Source organism: Oryctolagus cuniculus, chromosome 3 (assembly GCF_051225735.1).
Source record: "Oryctolagus cuniculus isolate XC-2025 breed Fujian yellow rabbit chromosome 3, ASM5122573v1, whole genome shotgun sequence".
In the NCBI taxonomy this organism is placed as follows: domain Eukaryota; kingdom Metazoa; phylum Chordata; class Mammalia; order Lagomorpha; family Leporidae; genus Oryctolagus; species Oryctolagus cuniculus.
Genome location: NC_142869.1, coordinates 43,351,524 through 43,367,162, shown reverse-complemented (window position 1 = coordinate 43,367,162; position 15,639 = coordinate 43,351,524). Strand labels below are relative to the sequence as shown.

At 35.8% G+C, this 15,639-nt stretch overlaps 1 protein-coding gene and 1 pseudogene across 1 annotated transcript in view; one reads left to right on the top strand and one right to left on the bottom strand.

The window, feature by feature from the left end:
- Positions 1-15,639, bottom strand: part of PGAP1 (post-GPI attachment to proteins inositol deacylase 1) — a 76,551-nt gene that overhangs the window by 39,161 nt on the left and 21,751 nt on the right. Inside the window, exons 5-12 of the mRNA XM_002712363.6 lie at positions 14,285-14,442; positions 10,308-10,360; positions 9,440-9,506; positions 4,926-5,031; positions 4,211-4,266; positions 2,325-2,408; positions 1,037-1,083; positions 606-657 (exon numbers count right to left, since the gene is read on the bottom strand). Coding sequence (XP_002712409.2) covers positions 606-657; positions 1,037-1,083; positions 2,325-2,408; positions 4,211-4,266; positions 4,926-5,031; positions 9,440-9,506; positions 10,308-10,360; positions 14,285-14,442 — 623 coding nt within the window. The remainder of the gene's footprint in view (positions 1-605; positions 658-1,036; positions 1,084-2,324; positions 2,409-4,210; positions 4,267-4,925; positions 5,032-9,439; positions 9,507-10,307; positions 10,361-14,284; positions 14,443-15,639) is intronic.
- LOC138849127 (large ribosomal subunit protein eL33 pseudogene) lies at positions 1,222-2,253 on the top strand (annotated as a pseudogene).

The following is a 15,639-nucleotide window of genomic DNA, read 5'->3' as shown; positions in this document are numbered from 1 at the left end:
TATAATTATTTTCCCTTATCAAAAATAAATTTTGAAAGTATGTAAATTAAGCTTATATATAAAGATCTGTTAACCTACCATAATTGCTTAAGGAAAATACTAAAATTACTAAATAAATCTCCGCTGTGATTTATTACCCTGAATAACTTAGGTAATGTAAAGTTATACAAGTGCTTGACCACAGTGATGCTGAAATTGATGTGGAAAATTACTTCAGTTCTCTTCAAGATGCCCACTTCCCTACCCCAAGTCATTCCTCCCAAGATGAATTCTGTATACAGAACACTATGCAGGTTCTATTTTAAGACAGACCATCCAAGCATACTCTCAGTTTAATTTAAAAAATCTATAAAAGCTCTTTTTGGTAGAGTCCTATAACCTACGATCATTTAACAGATTAACTTAGTTTTTATTTCTGTAAGTAAAAAAAGTAACATTAATTCCAAGCTATTCCTAATTAAATGTATTTCTAACAAAAGTATTTCTAAGATTTAGGTTAGCAAATCTAAAGTCTGTTTAAGATCTTAATAAAAGAGTAGACTAAAATGCTTATTTGATTAAGTATTTTTTCACCTGGACTTTACAATTCTAAATCTATAATTTACCTTAATTGTTGGCAGTAATTCAGCTTTCCAGGATAAATCTACCCCTTGCCGGCTTTGAAATAAATATAAAAATATAATTAAAGGAAAAATACATTGAAGTATTGCAACTTATCAGTAAACATCAGAGGAAAAGAAACTATCTATAGACCTAGCATACAGATTTATAATGAATTGAAATCTAATTAAGTCTAATCAATAGACTGTATCTACACAGTTTGGCAAGAAAAAAATTGTTTTTCCTAACATCTAACTACATTCAATAGTTACAAAAATTCCTAGTATATTCATTTTCTTTACTTTTCATTTTAAAATCAATACTATAACACAGCCACAAAATATGTAAAAGAATATATGAAGCTAACCCTATGATTCCTGAGTATTGTTTATACTAAGAAAACTGAACAAGGGAGGACCATAAATTCAACACTTACCACATAGAAGTGCTGTTTATGCAGCCAAAAATCCAACTATTTGTATCCTATTAATAACATAAAACACATTAAATATTATAGAAAATAACTACTTAAAACAAACATCTTCAACACTTTTTGGCAACAAGATGAGTAACAGTAGAAAAACCTAAAACAGCAGTTTGTTACTGAGAAACATATACAAGATGTTCTCCAAAGTCAAACAAAACACGGAAGGGATGGGCAAAGAATCCATTCGTTAGCACAGATAGGTAGGTAATCAGTTAACCCATGCTAACCTTTTTCATAGCATTCCAATTTTAGTAAATATGCTTCTGAAGGAAGCAACTAACATTAACCAAAAGAAAGAAAAGAAACGCCTAGCACAGTAGGTTTTCACTGAAAAGATATACACAAAACCATTACTCTGACACAGTTACGTCCAGATAACACTGATTAACAGCACTTTACTATCTGAGAGAATATTTGGCATAAGAAGTACTTCAAAAATTTAATATGGACCTCAATAGGAAAACAGGATTTTCTATACAAAATTCCTATAACTGCTTAATTATACTTATTCTTTAAAGTACTAATCGAATTTAAGAATTAAAGGGTCTTAGAATTCAATTCCGTCATCTTGAAAAGAGTGAAACTATACCAGAAAGAGTAAAAGACCTAAACTAGAACCAAAGGTACAAATTGGTAGTATGTTACAGCTGTTTCTACCATCTTGGAATTTGGGAGGCCTGCTGGGAACAGGACTTCTAAAAGGCTAATCTGTCTGGAAGATTGTGGTTTAAAGCCATTTCTATTGGCTATACATGAATTAAAGGGAGCACACAGTGCTTCTTAAAATTGCAAGTGTTTATGCTTGAGATTAAACTGATTTCTGTTTGGGCAAGAGATATGCTTATGTGTACAAAGCAAAGAACAACCCACTGGCTCCTGGAGGCAAACCTAACACAACCAGAGTAATCTGGGAAAAGGTAATTCATTCTCACGGAAACAGTGGCCTGGTTCATAGTTCAAATTCCAAAGCAACATTCCTGTGAAGGTCACTGGACATAGAATTTGTGTGATGCTTTACCCCTCAAAGATTTAAAATTGAAAAGTAAATAAGTGAAAGTGGAAAAATATTACATTAAAAACATTTTCATGACTATTTTTCGATCAAAACATTTTCAAATATTTTTCAACTAATTAAACTTAATAACAATAGTTTATAGCTAGATTTACCAAATAATAGTTGAATCTGAAAAACAAGTAACAGTCTTTCAAATTACATAAAATGTACCAATTATCTTACCAGCATGGTGCTCTGACAATAGACATGAGTGTAGATTTTTCTGTGATTTGCAAGAGGAAATGTAAAATATATCTTATCAGATTCCTAAAAAATAGAAGGAAAACACACAATATAGCTTTAATAAGTGGAAAATTAAATCACTCAAGAATCCAGATAAAGTGAATGAGTAATAATCCTAACCTTATCATTCTTAGAGTTGTTAAGAATCAATATTCTAGCAGTAGGAGGAAGAGAATACAGAGGTACAACATTTATGTATTCTCAGAGATTAGGTATAAACTCTTAGTATTGAATTTGTCCTGGAATTATCTGTATGAACACATTTTCTTGTTGTTTCATTGTGGTTTCTGACCTTTTAGTTACATTAAAATACATCTCTTAGGTCTGGCCACTAAAAAGGCCTACAAATGTCAACTGAGTAGCCAAAAGCATCTCTATAGACACATTGTGGTTTTAAGATATCATTTCCCAAATAAAAGAAATAGTTCCTTAGAGAAATAACAGATCCAGGGACTGGTGTAGAAAATGTACAAATGGAGTTGAACTAATCTAGACAAACTGGACAAGGACGAAACTATTAAAGACAACAAAAAGTTCTATCAGAACGACTAAGGAGTGAAACTTGCAATGGCTTGCATTGGGCAAACATAGAACAATTTTAATATCAATGAACTGAAGCATAAAGTTAAATCAATGAGTTTATAACAATACTGGGGAAAAGCACTGCTGATGGAGGATGCTTATAAGCCAATTCACTATTCTGACAACCAGTAAATACAAGGTAAGATCCAAAGATGTAAGCAATTATCATTATTTTCCCTTATGATTTGTTCCATGTCAGATAAACTGAGTGGATAAGGGGCAGTTTTTCTAGATAATATCTCAGTTAATAAATGAAGAAGGAATAATAAATAAGAGTATCACCATTTTTGCATACTCCTAAGTGAATTAATAATTCCAGGCATTCCTCAACAGCTGCTACTAAAACAAAGAGAAATAGTCTAGTAAAACTAAGAACAACAAAAAAAACTAAAGCCTTAATCTGATCAAGCATCTAAACAGAAAAATCATAGAAAATGTGTTGCCATACTGAATAACGGCAGGAATGCAATCAAGACTGAGACTCTAATCTATAACTGCCATAGGAATAGCAAAAATCAAGACCATGAGGCTCTATAGGACATCTGACCTGTTATTTTTTCAATAAATAAATTAAAAAAAAAAGAGGGGTGGACAAAGTATTACAGATTAAAGAGGAATATAAGACCTATCAATCAATAACAATGTATAGGCGTTGTCTAGATTCTAATTTAAAAAGACAGAATTGAAAAACAAAGAGAATCAACCAAAATAAAGGTAAATTTACAATAAAACTGTAAAACTGAACACTGACTAGAATTTTATTAAGGAATTATCAAATTGTGGGAAAACGGCACAAGTTAAGATTCTTTTTTTTTTTTTTTTTTTTTGACAGGCAGAGTAGACAGTGAGAGAGAGAGAGACAGAGAGAAAGGTCTTCCTTTGCCGTTGGTTCACCCTCCAACGGCCGCCGCGGCCGGCGCGCTGCGGCCGGCGCACCGCGCTGATCCGATGGCAGGAGCCAGGAGCCAGGTGCTTTTCCTGGTCTCCCATGGGGTGCAGGGCCCAAGCACCTGGGCCATCCTCCACTGCACTCCCTGGCCACAGCAGAGGGCTGGCCTGGAAGAGGGGCAACCGGGACAGAATCCGGCGCCCCAACCGGGACTAGAACCCGGTGTGCCGGCGCCGCTAGGCGGAGGATTAGCCTATTGAGCCGCGGCGTCGGCCACAAGTTAAGATTCTTAAGAGTCTTTAGCTTTTAAAGATAAATATTGAAGTATTTTTGAGAAAAAAACCATTATACTTACATTGTAAGCCACATAAGTCCACCTGGACACTTTTACTGGAACCCACATAGATGTCCCTTAAGATAAATAAAATTAATTTATTTGCCTTGTTTTGATACCAATAATTTTTTTGACTCTGTGTGAAACAATTCTCAGGCATAACAAATAAACTCTATTAATATATTATTCTCTATGTATTCATCACTAACTAGCATTCACATCAAGTAAAATATTATAAATCTATTTGGTGTCTTCAGCTATGTGAAAATAGCAACAGAAGGAAATATTTTATTTCCAAATAAAACATATAATTGAGTAGATCATAAAATAGTATTATTATGTTTATTTAAAAGCAAATTTTACCAGCAAAAGATAATGCTGGTAATCTAAAAGAAGACTGAAGAACAACTGAGATGAGAAACTTAGAAAGGAGTCATAGACAGAAAGCACTTATTTTATGTGACTGCCAGGAGAATAAAAATATGTATTGCTAAAAGTTTTTCATCTGTCATGTTATTTTCAAGTCAAAATTTTTATCAACACCTTAAAAGTTGCTTTTCTATTTTGCCTTTCCTAACTAAGAGCTTCACCAGTACTATCATATAGGAATTAATAAAAATATTAATAGGATTATAATATTTAAAGTATCATAGTTTCAAAGGTTTTAATAATAATATATTTATCTAAAAATAATGAAGAAATCTACTTAAATATAAGATATACTATTACCACCAACCTGTTAAGTCAGAAATTATTGATGGATTTTCCTCAAAATGTTTTGCTGGATGTCTTATAAAGTGGTGATTCAAAACTGACAATTTCTTCTTGGGGTTTTGAGTTATCTAGAAAGAACATTGATATATTTTATATTGTTTTATATCCTGACAGTTCAGTGAAACACTGTTTTAAGTAATAATGACAAGAGCCAACACTTGCTTATTCTGAGCTAGAAACTGTTCTAAGACCTAAACATACTATTAATTCATTTAAGCAACATAAGCAACACAAGAATTCTAAGAGATAACATTATCTGCATTTTAATTATGAAGAAATTAAAGCACAGAGAAATTAAGGAACTTGCCAAGGTCACACAGCTATAAGAGTCTAAGCTGTGATTCAAACCCTATTCTAGCTCTAGAGCCCATGCTTTTACTCATTATACAATGATACTTCTGAAGGAACACTAAGAATAAAACATTATAAAGATGTTCAAAAATAGAAGACAACTTAAGAGATTCCAACACACTGGTTCCCAAACTCAGAAAAGTGCCAATCCCTCAACAAAGAATTCAACAGTCACTAGAAGAAAGTATGGTTTGCCAACTGTCATTCCTTGGAAACTACACTCTTTAAAAAAAATATTTATTTTATTTATTTGAAAGGCAGAATTAGAGAGGGGGGTAGGGAAATCTTTCACCCATTAGTTCTCCCCAAACTGCCACAATAGCTGGGGCTGGACCAGGCCAAAGCCAGGAACCAGAAGCTTCTCTCTGGTCTCTCATGTGGGTGCAGGAACCCAAGCACTTGGGCTATTCTCCACTGCTTTCCCAGGCACAATGGCAGAGCTGGAGCCGAAGTAGAGCAGCCGGGACCATAACCATTGCTCAAATGGTACACCAATGCCCATACTGAAAGCCAATGCTGCAGGTGGTGGCTCAAGCCTCCAGGACATAACGCTGGCCCTGGAAGCTAGGCTCTTTTACTCTGTTCTACTTGCTTTCTTATATCCTAATGCAATAAAAGTTGCTAACTTTATATAAACTTCTCCCTTTAAAAAAGAAAAATGTACTGGGCTATAAAAATCCATTTGCAATCTATCACTATTTAATTCTCTAGTTTAAGCATTGAGGCCTGATATGCAAATGATTTTCTCATTAACAACACAATGAGATAATGGCAAAGAAATGATAGTGACAGTGAAGACCCAGGAATACTAAATCTTCCCTTAGGTAGTTTCCTAGCATTTGCATGAACATTTCTCTTTTTTTGACAGGCAGAGTGGACAGTGAGAGAGACAGAGAGAAAGGTCTTCCTTTGCCGCTGGTTCACCCTCCAATGGCCGCCGCGGCCGGTGCACCGCGCTGATCCGATGGCAGGAGCCAGGTACTTCCCCTGGTCTCCCATAGGGTGCAGGGCCCAAGCACTTGGGCCATCCTCCACTGCACTCCCTGGCCACAGCAGAGAGCTGGCCTGGAAGAGGGGCAACCAGGACAGAATCCGGTGCCCCGACCGGGACTAGAACCCGGTGTGCCGGCGCCGCAAGGCGGAGGATTAGCCTAGTGAGCCGCGGCGCCAGCCTTGCTTGAACATTTCTAACGAGCTACTTTGTAAAACAACACATTCCAATTTGAGCAAATCTTACCAGGAGAACATTCTACCCTATTTAGAGGAAATACCTGATTTCCTGTTCTCTGAAATATTGAGGATAGTTTTTCCAAAATTTGAAGACTATTATGTTAACCATCTAAAAATGTGTTTCTTCTATGGTTTATATTAAACAACTTGACAAATACATCAACTTTTTAATGCAACTCAATTAGTTCCTTTGCCATCCTGATAGCCTCTCCTGGATAAATTCACATTTGTTGATGTCCCCCCCTTAAAAGAGGGCACACAGAGTAGTATACCATTCACCAGGTATGGTGTAATTAGAGAGGACAGTGGAATTTTTCTATTCATTGATACAAACTCTATAATCAGTTTGGTCTAACAGTTTGACTTGTTAAAGCAGACACATCTGTTTGCTATCGATTAAAAGCATAAGTTTTTATTCCAAAACTTTCATTAAGCCAAGACCCTATCTTCTTTACTCACTCTTTAAGCAATTACACACAAGTTTTCAACTGACTTTTATGCTAATACACACCAAAAATAATCCTCTAATTCTGATTCCTGATTTAGCACTACATGCTTGGGACTAATTCAACCCTGAGTTAAAGTTTCCCCATATTTATGTTCTGTTCTCCTGTTAGACTACATGCTTCTTGTACACTGGAAATCATTTGCTAAATTTTTATTTCATAGAATTTAGTCCAGAGTATTATATATACAGTCATCCCTCAGTGTCTGTGGGGATTGGTTCCAGGAACCCTCCTCCAACGGAAACCATATCCCTCACATAAAATAGCATAGCATCAACATATAACTTATGTAATCTTCCCATTTACTTCAAATCATCTCTAGGTTACTTATAACACCTAATTTAATGCAAATGCTATATAAATAGTTGTTTTACTATATTTTTTAGGGAATAAAACATGTTTAGTTGCCGGCGCCGTGGCTCAGTAGGCTAATCCTCTGCCTTGCGGCGCCGGCACACCGGGTTCTAGTCCCGGTTGGGGCACCGGATTCTGTCCCGGTTGCCTCTCTTCCAGGCCAGCTCTCTGCTGTGGCCAGGGAGTGCAGTGGAGGATGGCCCAAGTGCTTGGGCCCTGCACCCCATGGGAGACCAGGAGAAGCACCTGGCTCCTGCCTTCAGATAGGCGCGGTGCGCCGGCCACGGCGGCCATTGGAGGGTGAACCAACGGCAAAGGAAGACCTTTCTCTCTCTCTCTCTCACTGTCCACTCTGCCTGTCAAAAAAAAATTAAAAAAAAAATAAAAAATAAATAAAAAAAAACATGTTAAGTTGATATGCAATTTTTTCCCCAAACATTTTCAATCTGTAGTTAGTTAAATCCACAAGTACTGATATAAAGGGCTGGTTGTAATGAATATGTTAAGTAAAACTCAGTTTCATAAAATAGTATTGTATTTTGATTCTTAGCGTGTAGTTATCAAAAATTTCTTTTTTGCCCCTTAAAATGTGTCTGTAAAATATGTATCAGAATTAAAATTTACTGTATGTTAGTATTAGGGCTTTTGTATTATGTTACTAGAAAACATGACTTTATTAAAATTAGTTTTACATACAATTTTTAAAGGAATATACTTGTCTGAAGTACTTCTTCTTTGGTCGGAATAAATTCACCAAATATTGGTTCAAGTACAAACTGTTCTTTCGGTTTTAATTGATTGTACTATTGTATCTAATTGCACTCTCTCAAGTATACTTAAAATGTTTTGCCATAGACTCTCAATTAAAACAATGTTAATAAACCAAAAAATGTTTATGTTCTACAACCAAGTCACAGTGTCAATTCCATGATGCTTAATTTACTCAGTAAAGATATTATCTCAATATGAAATCTTGTGGCTTAGGATGTGGTAAACCAGAATAATCTGGATCCTCAAAAGAGATAAAAATCTATAATTCTCTATTAATAGTAGTTACACAACTTTCTGAGACTCACAGAAAAAAGACACTTTTCCCACCCTTGAAGAGAATACAAAAGTTCTGACACACAATGATAAGGAAACTACTGCCTAGAGACCTATTGATAAAGATATCGTGCATACGGCCTCTCAAAGAACTGGAGCCTGATTCCCAAAGTATTTGGGCTGCAATACAATGCCAGAATGAAAAAGGCAACTTAAAAGACAGGGAGAAGGCAGAGTCACAGTTTTTAAAACATATTTCCATTAAAGGTGATAAACTGCAAGACAACCTGAGGTAAAAAAAAATGTTTAAAAAATAATGCAATTTGTTCCAACTCACAGGAAAAGTTTAAGTTAATGGATAGAATTCTCTGAATTTGGCTGAGATCCTTGGTGCCTGCTCCTATTTACTTGCTAGCAGACAAGACAGAGATGAAAGGGTGATGAGGACACTATGATTCCAAGGGTTCTGCTAATTGGACAACTTGGAAAATGACTAGTTTGAAGAGTTTATACTGTGAAATTTCATTATAGAAAAGCTCAATTTGTGGAAGTACATATTTAAGTTCTCATGAGCTTGGGGTTATTGAATAAATGTACATATTTTGATCTTATCATAAAGCTAAAGATATTTTTAAAAACATGGTTTAAAAATGTCTAATGAGATAGGTGATTATGTTTACATTACAGAGAAAAAGTATTATCAAGCAGCGTGTATTTCCCTTAATTTAAAAATAGATATATACCAAACTTTAAACAGTAAAGGGATAACTTGAGGTAAGATTTAAGGTATCCTATGACTTTTCATTTACATTGCATCCTGTGAATTATTAACAGTTGTCATAATATTATCAGAAAAAAACACAAAATATTTCCATTTTAGAACAAATTAAAATTGATAAATTTTTCAAAGTAAAAAAATGCATTACATCTATCACTGCTATAACAAAGGTTTTCACTTTGATGAAATAATTTTTAGCTTAAAAATACATACTTGTTTAGTATCAGCATCAATAAGATCAAAGAATGCTCGAATTGTAGTCAATTGCAATTGTTTACACCTAAAGAATAAAGTAAATGTTACAAATGAAACTTTCTTAAAATATATACCAAACACATGAGTCTATTATTTAATGGAATATTTGGATTTATTTTAATGCTGTACAATCAAAAATTAACAAATCACTCTTATTAAGTGTGTGTCTTAAAGTTGACACTCATAAAGCAAATTAAATCTGGGACATTTGATAGAATTGTCAGGGTCCTTCTGTATTCCCTAAATTTCCTAGCTATAAGCATACTATCTGCCCCATCTTTATATGTCTGAACTGTTGCATTTCTTCAGATCCTACTGCTGGTACAACTAGAGGAAGGTCAAAGGGAATCTTTAAGCCACAACATGTAAATATAAATACCAGGTCTGCCTATTTCTTGATCCATTTATATGGATTTTATATTAAGGGTAAGTCTAATTTATTGTAGGTTTTCCATGTGTTGCTAGCTAGAATTGTTACTGCTGCATTAACCAAGTACCCAAGAAAGGTGATCAGCCAGGAGTCCTACCAGTGGCACATTTGATCTCTCCCACCTATGATAAATTCTAAAATTTTGGTATTTGATGCTAACTTCATTTGGGATAGATGCTTCTGGTCTTTTTAGGAAGTGATGTTATAGATTATAAAGGGGACCCTGATCAAACTGAGACAAGAATCAAAGCTAGAGTATTAAGTCCCTGAATTAATCTTTCTCCCATAAACTTAATTATTTGTAGGAAAGATTCTAAGAAAGCTAATGAACCAATTAATGCACTGATGAGAAAAGAGCACCACACCATATTAACAAAATAAATTATATTAACTTACCACACAATGGAGAGGTGGTCTGTTGAGACCCAGGTCTTAGGCACTGCTGAACTCTAACAGGAAAAGAAAAAAAAATCAACTTGGGAAAAACACAGTTGTTATTTACTGAAAGGTCTGAAACTCCTACAATATAATAATTAGAAACACACTGGGGGCCAGCGCCGTGGGTTGGTCCTCCACCTGTGGCGCCAGCATCCCATGTGGGACCGGTTCTGGTCCCAGTTGCCCCTCTTCCAGTCCAGCTCTCTGCTATGGCCTGGGAAAACAGTGGAGGATGGCCCAAGTGCTTGGGCCCTTGCACCCACATGGGAGACGAGGAGGAAGCTCCTGGTTCCTGGCTCCTGGCTTCGGATCAGTGCAGCTCCGGCCACTGTGGCCATTTGGGGAGTCAACCAGAGGATGGAAGACTTTCTCTCTCTCTGCCTCTCACTGTCTGTAACTCTACCTCTCAAATAAATAAATAATCAAAAAAAAAGAAACACATTAGTCTCACTATGATATGTTGATATATAAAAATGATACACTCTTGTAAAGGGTCATCAAAATATATTATTTCCTGCAAAAAATATCACAACTCTTTCTAAATGGTATTACTGGCCAGTGATGCTTAAATTATTTTAAAAATGATTAAAGCATCCACAGACTCTGTATTTAAGTTTAATGTCTAACTTTTAAATTGATAAAAGGTTGTGTTTTTCATTCATATATCAATATTATTTGTAAGTTACAATAGATATTTCAGTACTTTTGGTTTTCACTCAATTACCACTTGGTAGAATCTAAGATGTTACTTCTTAATCAGGGGTGTATATGAAAAATACTTAGGCCTAGAGATATTTTTAAAAATAATTATGCTTGATCATAATTTTGAGACTACCAAGTGGTATCAGGCTTCCTTATTTTGAAAAAAAAAAATCGTATTTTAAAAAAAATTTAGTATGTATACTGCTGGTTACAGACATAAAGGCAAACAACTCCTGGAAAACAGGATCACTTGCAGACTTCCTAACCCCTTCATAGCTGGTAACGACCTCTCTCTGAACAGCATCTTACTCTAACAGAGCTCATTCAATAAGCCTAATTCTATTTCTCATAGCATCTCTCTCTGCACTGTCAAAGAAACAATGAGCTGCCACCAACACAACTATCAGAACAAAACAAAAACAGGAGACCATCAGCTTGGTTGTGTGAAAATTGAGGTCTTAAAAATGTTTCCTTAATAAATGAACTAATAAAAAATATGTATACCTTCTAAGCATCCATCATTACCCTTGTACTCTAGAAATAATGTGTCTCTGGGTTCCAGTTTCTGAAGCGGGAAGAATCCATAGCTTGTCTGTTACATAAGAACTTGATATATTTAGAAATTACTGCTGATGGCTTACTTGAGTTTACTGTGGTTTTTAGATTAGATGCTAAGTTGAAGAAGAGATCCCAATAGACAGTATGTACCATTACCAAGAGAATGCAAAATGGTTAACTTTCAATTAGTTTAACGCATGTGTGCTAAAGTTCAAAAAAGAAAGGCAAAACACAAAAAAATTAGTTGCTCATGACTGTTGTGATGAAAGGTGCTAATGTCCATCCAAATCCCTTCTGGTACATTTGGTAAAACTACATCTCTTCACCTGCCTTGTTTTAAGGTGTAACTGAGTTTCTTCTAATGTTATGTGAGCAGCAGTGGCGTGTGTTTCTTCCTATGTTCTCTCCTCTATCTTGAGAGTTGAACTAGTAATGACCACAGAAACCTTGCAAGTAAAACATTACAGATGGAGGGCCTGCTGTAAACCTGGACCTTCAATGGAACACTTAGAAAATCATGCAGTTTTGCCTATCCTACCAATACAATTATGGTCTTTAATAGTTTTTCTATTTCCAGTGAACATAAATGTCACCTAGCTGTTTGAGATAGTTTTTTCAAAAACTGTTACTTCTTAATAATAGTTAATATATTAAGAGTCAACATGCATGTAGATACATGAAAGACTACAGATTATCTGGGGCTGAAACAATAAGGCTGGAAAATACTCAGCTTTGAGAAAGCTTCAAGAACAAAATATTTTCATCGAAGGTTCACGAATACAAGCTGTCTTGAAAGCAATACATTATGAAATGGATTAGAAAAAACAGGAATGCATACACAGAGAAGATTTAAAAGACCAAAGGTCTTTAAAAGATAAGCTTCAGGGGCCGGCGCCACGGCTCACTAGGCTAATCCTCAACTAGCGGTGCCAGCACACCGGGTTCTAGTCCCGGTCGGGGTGCCGGATTCTGTCCCGGTTGCCCCCCTTCCAGGCCAGCTCTCTGCTCTGGCCCGGGAGTGCAGTGGAGGATGGCCCAAGTGCTTGGGCTCTGTACCCCATGGGACACCAGGATAAGTACCTGGCTCCTGCCATCGGATCAAGGAAGACCTTTCTCTCTGTCTCTCTCTCTCACTATCCACTCTGCCTGTCAAAAAAAAAAAAAAAAAAAAAAAAAAAAGACAAGCTTCGGGATGTGTTATCTAGCCAGGCCAGGTTCAGAACCTAAGTTATACGTAATTTTATATGACTAAATCACCTATGTTTACTGAAGAGTTGACATTTAGTTGTTTGAGAACTTGAATGAATAGCTGCCCAATAAATTCAACAACAAATAACAGGTTTAATACCACAAATAATGAGGTCTGAGAGATTTATCAATTTATTTCCAAAGCGATACTGACTACAATCCACTTCCTCCAGTTATAAGAAAATGATGCCGAATAGCTTAGTATTTTTTCTTCACATATAGCACAGTTCAGTAAATATCTATTTAATGAATACATAGTGATCTAAGGTGAGGTAACAGCAAATAAGATGAACAAAGGAGCATGTGTGAAAAGGAACAAGTATGAAACAGTGACTTTCTAGCATTATTTCCTAAAAAGCAAAAGGAATGGACTGACTGCACTCTATTGACTTTCTCTTGAGAAAGTAGATTAAGTTATATTTGGAGGTGATGTATATACTGAATTAAAATCTTAACTGAAGACTTCAAGGTTAAATATACAAGAAAGAAATCCTAAAAGGAAACTTGAGTTCACTTCACATAGGCTGGGTATCCCTGTTAAAGATCAAATACATATTTCTTAGCAGGGAAGAATAATTAGCAATTAATTAATCAGTATCCTATTAATACTTTTCAAAGCTAATCATTTTACTTTAAAATTGAGAAATCTTCACTCAAGTTTAGTGTTCAGGACTATGTGAAACATTTGATATTATATCACTACTATATAGACAGCATTTACAGACCATTATATATATATATATATATATATATATATATATATATATATATACAGGCAGAGTTAGACAGTGAAAGAGAGAGAGAGAGAGAAAGGTCTTCCTTCCGGTGGTTCACCCCCCAAATGGTTGCTACGGCCAGTACGCTGCGCTGATCCAAAGCCAGGAGCTAGGTGCTTGCTCCTAGTGTCCCATATGGGTGCAGGGCCCAAGCACTTGGGCCATCCTCCACTGCCTTCCCGGGCCACAGCAGAGAGCTGGACTGGAAGAGGAGCATCCAGGACAGAATCCGGCGCCTCGACCGGGACTAGAAGCTGGGGTGCCGGCGCCACAGGCAGAGGATTAGCCTAGTGAGCCGCAGCACTGGCAGACCACTGTCTTATATTTACAACTCTAATCAATAGATAAACTCTTATTTTAGACAAGAAATGATTATTCTGCAAAAACAGAACTCATTTTCAGAAAAGTTCTAAAATCCTATTTACTTTCTATGAACATAAACATATAAACATATAAAACTCTGCCCTCCCAACATATTCACATGCATTCATTCATATTCCCTATTCTCTTCTATCTCACATACATGCACTGAAGAGCAGCAAGCCCACAACATCAACTCAGCAGTACATATTACTTCCCCATTCATGTTCCCCTATGTCCATCATGATTCTGCTTCAGTAGCATCTCAAAAAAAAAAAAAAAAAAAATTACCACAACAGATAAGGCACTGGTATGATGGCTTAATTTTGGTAGAAAAGTCAGTCCTGAACGAACTTGGTAATCCCGGAATCCTCCAGCTACAGAAAGTGTGGTTAGATTTATGTGTCGAGCATTTAGAATCCAATAGTTGTTGACAGTCATATAAAAATCTGGTAGGGAATGAAAAAGAGACATTTAAAAGTATTGTAGTAACAATATCTACAATATTTAACTGAATTTTTAACCAGTATTTAACTGAATTTTTGCTTAAGATATCTGGTCTATAAACTGTGTTATTCACATTTTGAGAAAAATCAGCATCTTTATACACATCCTGGTTTACCCTATTGATTCAGAGTATCAATACTAAGAGTTAAAAATACACCAAGAAAGAAAAAAAGATCCAGATTTTACTGGCTTTGACAAATTCACACGCAAGCATCTCTCTACATTCCACAAGGGTAATGCTTAATCAGAAATCATGTGGTATAGTAAGAAAAGAAAATTATAAAATTCTTCCAAAGAACTTATTTTGCTAAAGACATTTGTGCTGTTTCATGGTATGTGCATGTTTTCAAAGCCATGAAATTACATCTATTAAATATGTGCAGTTTTTAAATTACTTGATAAAGTGGTCTTAAATAAAAAGAGTTCCCTATGATGGCAGGGTCCCTGTTTATGAGGTTTAGCAACTCCATTGTGGCCAACGGTCACTGTACAAGGTACTTTAAATCTTATAACACAGGGTATCAGGACAGTACCACTGACACTAATCTTAGGACTGTGCTGCTGGAGTTCTACCCATTTCATTGTGAGAAGTAGTTCAAAGGGAAAAGGCTGAGATAATGTTTCCCTTTGTCTCTGGAAGGTCAGAAAATTTTAGAGTCAAAGATAACTAAATTGAGATCATTTCTTTCCTGTTTATCAAAATTTAATCCATTTATATCCTGGCATTTGATCAGAGGGCTCCAAACATTCGGTAGAGCAAGCTGCTCTCTTTAAAGCGCTCAGCAATATTTACTTAGAGCACTATCAACCTAACAGAGCCCTAACACTTGGAGGTCTTGGGACAAGAATACCAGCAGGGGACGGACATAAGTCATATGTCTAAATATTCAAAAGTCAAAAATCCAACTGCCAAATTGTTAAATAAAAAATGTTTCCTTTTCCTACCTTGACAAATGTATCACTGAAATAACCTGAAAGGACAAGTTCAAATCAAGAATTCTCAGGCGCTTCAGAGTTGAACAATGAATATGGCAGCACAGAGAGAAGAGATCTCTGGTCCATTACTGTGCTATCCTTTCTCTCTTCCCATCCCAATTCCACCCTGCATTGGAAAGGCTGTGTGTATACACACACAGTCT